Below are 10,884 nucleotides of genomic sequence, written 5' to 3' on the forward strand. Positions count from 1 at the left end.
CACGCTCCATCGCTTCACTAATCCCGGACAGCAGCGACACCCCGGGCAGCGCAGGCCGAACGGAGCCGTTCGGCGCCGAGCAGCTGCCGGGGTTTTGCCAACCGAGGGCCGTGGGCAGCGCAGGGCGCCGCAAGCCGCCGGGGACACCGGGGACACCGGGGACACCTCCCGCGGCGGCGGTTACCGCGCCGCGCGCCACCGGCCGCTACCCAACGGCCGCAGGGCGGGCCCTGAGGGACGCCGCATGCGCAGCCGGGGCGGGACCCGCGTGCGCCGCTCCCTCCAGGGGCGGGGCTACCCGCTGTGCGCTCGATCGATGACTCGGGGTGCGGCTAGCGCTACTTGGCCGCTTCCAGTCCAGAGCGGTCGCTGGCGGAGCGGTCCCCTGTCGCTGCCCCGGAGCCCGCGCCGGTGTCGGGGGAAGGAGGATGGTGAGGGGCGGCCGGGCCGGGACACCCGCAACACCTGCCCGGGCTGCGGGGCGAGCGGGAGGGAAGGAGGAGGGCAAGAGGGAGGGAGCGGGGCCGTGAGTAAGCAGTTCCCGGGCCACGCGGGGCGGGGGTCGGGCCTGGGCCTCGGCGTCGGGGCTGCTGGGGAAGGGGCGGCCGCGCTTTGCTCGGCGGGGCCCGGGGAGGGCGCGGGGCGCACGGCGGCGGCGGGGTGCGGCCTCCTCGGCCCGGCGTGACGCTGCAGGAGCCGGGTGGGGGCCACTCGGCTGCCCCGCCATGGGCCGAGCGGGCGGAGCAGCATCGCGCACCCGCGGGGAGCGGGGCGGGCGGTGACCCCCGCCCGGCACCGGCACCTGCCGGCTCTGCCCGCCGTGCGGAACCCCTGCGTGCGGGCTGGGGCCCTCGTGCTGCCCGGTGCGTGTGAGCTCCTGCTCCGGCGGGGAGGGGAACGTGAGCGGAGAACCGCCCGTGTTTCGGGCCTGTGCGCAGACACTTGGCGTGAAAAGCTTTGTAAAGGAAAACGAGCAGAACTTCCCTCGGGAATGCGCTTGCCGCCTCCGCGTTAGCTGTGCTAATGGATTTCCTTTTGTTCCCTCTAGTTTCGCAACCAGTATGACAACGATGTCACAGTTTGGAGCCCACAGGTAAAATCTTTGTAAGCTTCTTAGCTGGGTTTTTACCAGCTTTTTTGTTTTTTCTTCAGTCTTGCAGCAGTGGTATCACAGTAGCATAAACTGAATTCAGGTGCTTAACTCTTACTGCTCTCCGCTCCCTTCTTGTTTCGTAGGCTGTAGGTTTGTAGAAGGGCATTAGCACATCTCTTAAGTTTCTGCGGTATCAACCTGAAGGATGCTTAGGTGCATCCTGTTATCTCAAAGTATTTAAGGCAGTTGCCTTCTGAATGTAGGCGTGAGGTACAAAATAGATTATATCATCTTTGGGGGCTGGATTAGATGATCTTTAAAAGTCCCTTCCAACCCAAACAATTCTGTGAGTCTATGATTAATTTACAGACCTGTAATAAGAAGTTGGTAAGTAAGGTATGAAAAAGCATGAAACTGAGCTTATCTCTCCACAGTGTTAGTCCAATGCTGGGTCTTTGTCTCTTTTATTCACTAGCTAATATTGGAAAGGAACTATTTAGTTTACGATTGAGAAGAACTTTGTGTTTAATTAAGAGCTTTACTGTATTCAGATTGTTCAGAACAAAATCAAATTTAGTATTTAGTGCTTACGTGAGAATAGGCTGACTTCTTCAAGTATGGCATAACAGCACCTGTTTCTCTTTTTGTGCACACAATTTCTACTGCCTTATAAGCCTCTGTTTTGAATGACTGTACCCATATGGTCATCTGAAGCATGGAATCGGAGATACTGATTTTTGTAGTACGAATTCACAGATCTGAATTTTATGAATCAAAATGGCCACAGACATCGCTGCTGAATTAATTCTCTGCATAAAGCTTATAACATTAAGAGCTAGAACATGTAAGTTGTTACATGCCATATCATTTTGTAACACACTTTACATTGTGCTGCAACAGTGAAGGCTGTGCAGCTGCATGTCCCTGGTTTCCTGTAGGGAGGCTTCACGCTATCGCCGCACTTAAGATTATATTAAGATTTGCACTTGGATTTGAAATTTTATTACCTCTGGATCAGTTTCACATTCCGCGTTGTTATTAAAAACATACATTGTGTGTTATAAAACTTACACAGGTTGTGTTGACTTCAAAATAAGTATTCTAGAATTTAAAAAAAGTGTCAGTTCAGGTGTCTATAATGTCGCCTCTTCTCAGTATGGACATTTTAAGATAGGATACTTAGGGAAAAATTGGTATCTTGAAAATTGACTCGTTTCTAGATTTAGCAAAACAAAAAATGTATTTAAAATGGAAAGAGCAATTTGTATTAGTGTAAAGTTAGCCTATCATTAGTTCGTGCATTTGTATTACTGCTGAAAATCTTCATCATGTAGTAATATTGTTTGAAAGATACATTTTCAACATACATTGTAATGGAGCATGTTTTGTACTGTCCATCCTATATGAAGACAACCTTGAATATTTGAATGTTCTTTAGTCAATACCATGATAGCTGTAGATGGCTTTGAACTGCTTTCATCTTTTTAATGATTGCGTTTCTCTGGCAGATTCTGTATCAGGAACTTTAATTTTAAATTTTTTAATCTATCCGTTACTTTGAAAGTTACTGTTAAAACTCTAATGTTCTCTTGAGACTTGTAGTTGATATTGTGAAGTCATCACCACCGCTAATTTATTTTTTTTCATAAATTGCATTGGAAAAAAGTATAATGTTGATGTCTTTTATAAAAAAGACATTTAAAATTGCTACTATGCTGCAATTACTGTTCCATATGTTCCTGTAGGTGAGGCAGTGATATGATACCATAATTCTTGGCATTATTAATATAGGAGCAAAGAATAATCACATTTGATTGGGAGATGTTTTCAAATATTGTTGTAAAGAAAAGGAAATATCAGATTGAAGCCTAGAATGGGTTTCACACTTTTACAGCCTTGCAAGGCATTAATGAAATTGATAAATGCATGTTGAACAGGTCACAGTGATTCCATACTGCTCTTGAGGAGGAAATGTCCTGTTATTGAAATTCCATTTATAACTTGGTGGATGAAGGGGAAAATGAGGGTATTTTAATAATCTAGTGGACTTTGTATTTCTCTAGGTAATTCAAATAAAAAATCTTTTAAGAAAAAAGCCCAAACCTCAACAATCGAATAAAAGATGATTTCCTGTAGATTTTCTCAAGTACATTTCACTATAATGGCTTCTACATTCCACTCCATCACAACTGGTGAGATGCAGCTGTGTGCTGCGGTTGGTAATTTCAGTCCGAGCCCAGCAGCAGTGAGCTTACTGGCTGTTGGACACAGGCTGGCCAGCAGGAGTGCAGAAAATGACCTACTTTGCCCTCAGTGGTTGCATTAAAAGGACATTGTCTTATTTTCCTGCAAAGCTGCTGGCTGCCTGTGCAGAACTTGTGGGGTCATAATGGTCTTTGAGACCTCTACTCCTCTTTCCGACTTCATTGCAGTTGACCAATAACTTGTCCAGAAGTTATTAGGGAATGGATGGTGAGACACAACAATTGCATAAGACTCATGTCTTCAGCAAACTCGATTAAAAGTTAAGCATCCGGCTTCAGCTGAAAATTCTCTTTGAATTGTTTCAGGTCAAATACTGATTCCTCTGAAGTCAGTGACAAAAGTCTTGTGATTCTTATAATGTCATGATTATTCACCCTGTCTTTATAGTTTTCCTCTTTCTTTGTATGCAGTAAGGAGTGGCTCATTGATGGCCAGATTTTTTTGAGTTAACGGTGACGTGTTTGCAGAAGATAATTGAGGAAGTCTATTGGTTGTAGGCTTAAACTGTTATGCAGTAAGTGTACCTGTTGGGGTATCAAAGGTCTGAAAACAAAAAAAACATTGAAAAAGAGGATTAACTTTAGAATCATTACCTTTGATTTTATTCTGTAGGGCCGAATTCATCAAATAGAATATGCCATGGAAGCTGTGAAACAAGGCTCAGCTACTGTGGGGCTGAAGTCGAAAACACATGCTGTTCTGGTCGCTCTCAAGGTAACTTCAAAGCTGTTAGAAAACTTTTGGTTTGGCAGATTAATTTTGTGCCATCTGAACTTCTATGTGTAATGTAAATGCAATGCCAGTTTCCTTTTGCTTGAGTACCAGCACAGAACTATAAATATTTTCAGTACCAATGCAAAGCAGATTTTCACAAAATGGTAAAGGAAAGAAGTGAAAGATTTTTTCTTTTTTTTTCCCCTTGAAAGATGTGTTCCTTTTTTTTAATTATTATTAGTTATTAAGTAGTAAAACTATTTATTTACTTTTCCAAAGCTTGGGTGTCTGTTCTTTTGTTTGTTCTGAAAGTTTCCTACTGAAGTGGAATTAGGTTTTTCTTGTCTTCTGTTGCAAGTTTATAAATGTTTTGGGGTTTTTTATTGTTTCATGATCATATTCAGTTCTTGCTATAAATGTTAGCAGATTTCTCCACAGTGCTTGGCTAACTGTTCAGTCTGCCACTTAGCTTTCTCCTTTTATGTGCAGAGAGCACAGTCTGAGCTGGCAGCCCATCAGAAAAAAATCCTGTACGTTGACAACCATATTGGTATCTCAATTGCTGGACTTACTGCTGATGCACGGCTCTTGTGGTGAGTAGCTCAGTTGTTGACATACACAGTTCTGCAATGAGTGAAAGTTCATTTGTGGACTATTGCGAATGAAATTTTATGGTCACCTAAGGATTAGTCTTGAGTTACTGCTCCGTTGCACTATGCCAAAGACCTCAGCCTGAAATTCTGGCATATTTTTAACTAGTTGGCAGAAATCTCATTTGTTTGGCCCAAAATTTTGCTCTTTGGTTTTGTTACTAGTAAGACAGTCCTGTCTGGTTTCTTCAGTGCAATGGGGTTTCCAAGCAGTCTGAGAAAGTGCATCACTTATTTCCCTCTAGCAGCTGCTTCTGTGTGCACACATTTAAGAAAGTTACTAAAAACGTAAACTACTTTATGTGTCATCTTCAGAGGGCCTTGATTTTTACCTGCTGGCCATGTAGTTTCATCAAATGGGTGAACGTACATGGAAGGAGTGTTCCTCAGGTTGATAGGAATGGAGAAAGAAGGCATAGGAAGAATTTATAGAACAAATTTTAAATGCCGTAATGTTACAAAGAAATGTTGCCATTTAACTGTGGCTTTTTTCCAGATGATTCATCTGTCGCCTGCATGAACTTCAACCTTCTTTGCATTTGTATGGCTGAAATACTGTAATAATCTCTCAAATGTGTGGTCAGCTTTCTAAATGACAAGTATAGGTCATGATGAAATTATGTAATGCCTTTGACCCTTTTTCTCAGTGAGCAGAACTGAAATAAAAATATACTTACCTTAACAGATAAGTATTGAGACAATATCTCGTGAATTTCGTCTATGCATTGGTTTTATTTTTTTTTTTCTTTTTTCCTCCTAGCAATTTCATGCGTCAGGAGTGTCTGGATTCTAGATTTGTGTTTGATAGACCTCTTCCAGTTTCTCGCCTAGTGTCACTAATTGGAAGCAGTATCCTTTTCTTTAACACTTGTAACACTTTTATAGCTTTGTACTTGTTCATACTTATTCATAAAATAATTTTCATATATTGCAGCCTTAAAGTCATATTAAGTTGAAGAAGTGATTTACATTGCTTGTGTGTTCTTTCTGAGAATATCCCATAATATGGACTGAACTGGTAGAGAAGCAATAAAGTGCTGTGCAACATTTAACATAGCGCTGTTTTTCTGTTACACGGCCCTGTGCCTCTGGAGGTGAGGAAGGGTCAGTAAATTCAGTCAGTAAATTCACTGTTCAAAATATGATCACTTACTGGATTGCAGCTGCTTGCTCAAATATATATTTTTTTTTTTCCTGTGGCAACTTCTCTCTCTGCATGGAACACAGCGGAGACTTTGGGTTCTGTTATCAGGTGTCTAGAAAAAAAATTCAAAGGTTTAAGAAATTAACGAGGCCATGAAGTGCTTGATGAACTGTTTATATTACTTGTCTGACTGTGCCACTCAGTTATTTCAGGAAAGCTAATTGCTAAATTTTCTTTCGGTGAAAAAGAAGTCAGTATTTCAAATAAGTCCTGAGATCTGTTTCTTTGAATGTGGTCTTCACTGCTGCAAAAAGGTTTTCAAAGACTAGTGATTTTGGTGCATCTCTACTTGGCTTAGGAAAATGTTTTTGGTAATTAACATGTTATTTTGAGACAGTTTCCTTACCTTGCTTAAGAAACCCAGATACCAACGCAGCGTTATGGCAGAAGACCGTACGGCGTAGGACTGCTCATTGCAGGTTATGATGTAAGTGAGCTGTGCTAGTTACTATTGATCTGAAAGAAAATGTGCTTAATGGAATTTTTTACAACAAATGGATATTAAGAAAGGAAGGAAGAGGTGGACTCATCAAAATTCTCTAAGGAAATAATTTTCCATGTCTTGCCCTAAAACATAATTTTAAAAAATGTTTTGTAATAGCTAATGCTACCATTGCTTATATGAGATGTACATTTGCAAAAAGGAAAAACTAATTATTTTAAGGTGCAAAATACCGCAAAACTAAAATTTGATCATGTTTTATGAGATAAAAATGTTGATTCCTTTATGACAGTGATTATTTTACTAGTGATTACAGAGTTTTACAAAGTACTATTTTAAATACTTTTTGTAAAAAATGGATGTGGAAATGATCACTGGCCTCTCTCTTACTTGTTTAGTAACAACAGTTTGCTTAATGCAGTGCACACAATATCGCTGTCCTGAAGATTTTTCACTTGAGGAAGGTTGAAGGAAGCTGTCATCTTGCCTGAAATCTTGCATGGCATTGTTAAGTCTACAGCAGGTTTTTACTTTTGTGCAAATAAGGCAGAAAAATAGCTACTGCAAGCCATGAAGTTGGAAGTGTGAATAAGCACAGTACAGTTTATGGAAAAGAGAAAGAAACGTTTTTGGTGCCAGCTATCCTGCCCACATAAGAACTGCATCTTAATGAACAAAGTGTAAAGAAAGATTTGCTTGGTTTTGTTTTTCACAATAGCTTTGAATGAATTGTATAAGAGGAGTGGTATGATAAGCAGTGTAAAATATGTATATGTGTGTACTTATGAGCTGTGTGATGTACCACAAATCAAAGCTATATTTTAGAAAATGCCATGGATTCCAGTAGCAGATTTGGTACGAATGTATACATTTGTTGTATGTTTTGTGGATTTTTTCCCCTCTGTGTAGGATATGGGTCCTCACATCTTCCAGACTTGTCCCTCTGCAAACTATTTTGACTGCAAAGCAATGTCCATCGGTGCTCGTTCACAGTCGGCGCGAACGTACTTGGAGAGACACATGACTGAATTTACTGACTGTGAGTAATGAAACCTTGTCTGTCTAATGGGATTTACTCATCAGTTGTGCAGTTTTTCTACTACTGTTCCATTCTTTGCCATTTAGTAAGGTGGGAAGATAAATTTGTGGAATGAAGTTTGGCATAAGTGTAAATCTGCATTAAGACAAAAATTGTAAAGAAAATATTATGAATCTTCATGTCTAACATCTGGATGCTTATTATTTCTAATGAAAAGAGAAATTGTGCTCAGAAAAGCAAAGAAAAAAAAGGCCTATGCTCTGTTTAACTCTGGGAAAGAACAATTCTTTCCATGTCAGAGCAGGGATAGTAGGTCAGGGCAAGTATTTAGGTGGTGCATTTAAAATGGTGAATTTATTTTTATATGGAACGGTGATAAAGAGGCTCCTGAATGTCGTCTTGGGCAAAAATTAGTGTGATTATCACTGTAGTGGAGGCAGGGCAGGTGCCAAAACCAGGTGCATTTGACTTCCAGTGTAGGGAAGGGCTGGTTTCTCAAGGTGTGCTTTTAGAACCAGCTCTGTGATCAGTACCAGAAGTACCTAAGGAGAGGAGTTCTGGAAGTCAGGCTGGTTAAGTTTTTCTCGTTGTCAACTAGGAGTGGGAAGAAGGGGGAATTTATGTCTAGAGATAATACCATGTATTTAGTAAATGTCTTTCTGATTTCATTTTAAGGTAATCTAAATGAGCTAGTTAAACATGGACTGCGTGCCCTGAGAGAGACTCTTCCTGCTGAACAGGATCTGACCACCAAGGTAAATGCTGGGTTTTCTTAAGAAATTTTACTGCCATTTTTGTTAGAAATTACCATGAAAAAAGTTGTGTAGGGTATGACTGGCACTGAAATTTGGAAGCTGAACACTTCTAGATAGTATCATCTTGATTTTGTATGTCACCATTTTATCCAGAGTTTCCTTAATTATCTCAGATCTAGTTTTCCTAAGAAAAATTTTACTTTCTCTGTGGTTGCTTCATTCTATTTTAAACTTCAATCAGTCTTTAAGATACATTACATGCAACTAGAATCACAACTTTGCATTGTAAGCACAGTAAATCACCTCAGAGGTGAGGGAAGGTAATGCACAAACAGTTGATTTAGTATCCTCGGCATCAAAAAGTTGCAGAAACTTCTGATAACGAATTGAGGAACTGTTGAACAAGAAAATTCTAAGGATATCCATTAGTTGGTGTTCTGCTTGTGCCTGCTTTGCCCTTTTCCATGTGTGTGGTTTTTTTTTTATTCTTAGCCCAGCTTGTTTTTTAGAGCTCTTAAAATAATGAAAATGCAAAATAAGATCAAATGTTTTTTGAAAAATCATGTATGTTATTAAAAAGAAAACAAAAAATTAAAAGAAATGGGAATCCTTGAGAAGTGGTTTTACTAACAAGATTTTGAAACATGATATAGCTTTTGTAGGGACTAAATCTGCTTCCCTTTCTGTTTCTGGTACAGTATTTGATATCGAAGAGAGAGTCTCGCAAAATTTCCTTTTTTTCCTTAATTAGACACAAACAGGGATAGCAAGTCTCTTTATAACGAGAGGGAACTTTTGTCTGTTTCACAAAAGCTGTAAAGCCACAGAGTTATTAGCAGAAAAATGCTTCTCACTTCTTTCAAAACTTTGCTAAACAGAATGTTTCCATTGGAATCGTTGGCAAAGACATGGACTTTACCATCTATGATGATGATGATGTAGCACCATTCCTAGAAGGTCTTGAGGAGAGACCACAGAGAAAGGTATGTGTTTTAGGTAGAAATAAATAGGCTTTACTGAAAGACAACATTTTGTGATATATGGCCCATCACATTTATGTTTACGACATTTAACACTTTCTACTATTCTAGTAGAGTTTTAGGAATGTGATTTTTAAAATCTGAAGTTACTACATGAAACTATATAATCTTAGCTGGAGACTAAGATGCCTATTAAATCAGTTTATGCTTAATTGGTGACAGACCTTTCCAAAGTCATCGTCTTTCCTCATGTGTGATCAAGTATTGGTTTTCATTTTTTTTTTTTTGCAACAGAAGTGTCTACATAAGTTTCTCATGCCTGCTCCAAGGTGTATCCTTAATCTCCTAATTACCAGCTCTGTCCTGCTCCATTGTTAATTTGGGTAACACCACTTTGCAAGCTCTTCGCTGAGATGAGCTGCATTGATGCCCTCGTGACACTCAATCCAGGATAAAGCTGTTTTGTCAAGTGTTGTTTTCTGCCCTTCTATAATATATTTTTCTTCTCTCTTCAAGCCTGCTCCACCTGCTGATGAACCTGCAGAAAAAGCAGAGGAGCCCATGGAGCACTAGTTGGTGGATGAGCTCCTCTGTGTTAACGTATGTCTAATTATACAGGAACGTATCCATTTGCCGTAACTTTATCCTCAACTATATGCATTTTCTGATGATACATTCTGAGGATTACTCTTAAAAAAGAAACCAACCCACCTGTGCTTAAAAGGTAGACAGGATGTCATAATTGGGTGTATTTTCTTTGACAAGAAAGGTGTAATCATTTTCTAAATACTACATGATACTGTTTTTTAATGACAAGCATACTGTCTTGAACTTGTAAGGACAAGTGGAAATAAATCACTTTCTTGGAATCTGCTGTGGGTTTTGGTTTTTTTAATCTGAACAAACACTTATTTAAATACTTCTGTTGTATCAAGGTGCCATTATGTTTTTGACCATTTGTCCATGTGAGCACTTACTTACTATATATAAATGCGGTGCTCTTGGAAAGTGTTGAACTGAGAGGGCTTTAAAATGCCTACAAAACTACAAAAGAGCTGTGCACCGAAGAGGATGCAGCATATTTCCCCACGTCATCTTGGCATTGTCTCAAATTCAACTTGAGAAGACGTTTCTAGTTATGAATGTTCACCAGAAACGTTGTAGACTGAGTAAGTGTGAGGCTGCTAACCAGCTTGTGTGTTGGGTGTTTTTGAGCTCTCCGCTTCAGTAAACCCCAGCTCATGTGGAACCAAAATCAATCACTCTCTTTCTCTGAGAGCCACTGCCCAGCTGTGGGGTAGCAGAGGGCTTTTCGTGGCCTAAATTGAGGTAACAAGGGAAGCGCATAAAGTTCCTATGGCAGGTCCCCTGAGCGCTGGAGTCTGCATCGCTGCTGAGCACACGGGCTCTGCAGGGCCGTGGGTGTCCCTGCCGTGGGGCCGTGGGTGTCCCTGCCACGGGCTCTGCGCGGGCTGACCCGGGGGTCCCCACTGCCCCTTTGGCTTCAAGCTGAGTGCCCTGTAATTGGAGACAGGCAGCAACTTCCTTGGGGACATCTGGCAGGGAAGCCCAGTGAGTCAGTGCTTCCTATGTGCAAAATGGGTGTGATGCTGTATTTTGAGAAAAATGAGTTCAGCTTTTTTTTTTTTTTTCATTTTCCATGTTCAATCGTTCTGCTGTAATCGTTTTCACTGATTAATACACTGAAAAGGATAAAACCCCAGGTTTTTGGGATGGACTTA

The 10,884-nt window shown here is 40.9% G+C and overlaps 1 protein-coding gene across 1 annotated transcript; it reads left to right on the top strand.

Moving 5' to 3' along the window:
- The first annotated feature begins 305 nt into the window (after window positions 1-305).
- PSMA1 (proteasome 20S subunit alpha 1) lies at window positions 306-10,015 on the top strand. The gene is made up of 10 exons (XM_065635803.1): window positions 306-431; window positions 1,049-1,093; window positions 3,971-4,072; window positions 4,562-4,665; window positions 5,483-5,571; window positions 6,283-6,353; window positions 7,278-7,407; window positions 8,083-8,162; window positions 9,041-9,145; window positions 9,659-10,015. Exons 1-10 carry the CDS (start codon window positions 429-431, stop codon window positions 9,713-9,715), a joined length of 786 nt encoding a protein of 261 aa, XP_065491875.1. The 5' UTR covers window positions 306-428; the 3' UTR covers window positions 9,716-10,015.
- The last annotated feature ends 869 nt before the right edge of the window (window positions 10,016-10,884 follow it).

Source organism: Caloenas nicobarica, chromosome 5 (assembly GCF_036013445.1).
Source record: "Caloenas nicobarica isolate bCalNic1 chromosome 5, bCalNic1.hap1, whole genome shotgun sequence".
NCBI classification, from domain to species: domain Eukaryota; kingdom Metazoa; phylum Chordata; class Aves; order Columbiformes; family Columbidae; genus Caloenas; species Caloenas nicobarica.

What these genes read in the sequence shown, in the direction of transcription:
- PSMA1 (XM_065635803.1), top strand. An exon ending in GCTGATGCACGGCTCTTGTG is followed by an intron (nt 4,666 to 5,482) that starts GTGAGTAGCTCA and finishes TTTTCCTCCTAG; the next exon opens with CAATTTCATGCGTCAGGAGT. An exon ending in AGTGTCACTAATTGGAAGCA is followed by an intron (nt 5,572 to 6,282) that starts GTATCCTTTTCT and finishes ACCTTGCTTAAG; the next exon opens with AAACCCAGATACCAACGCAG.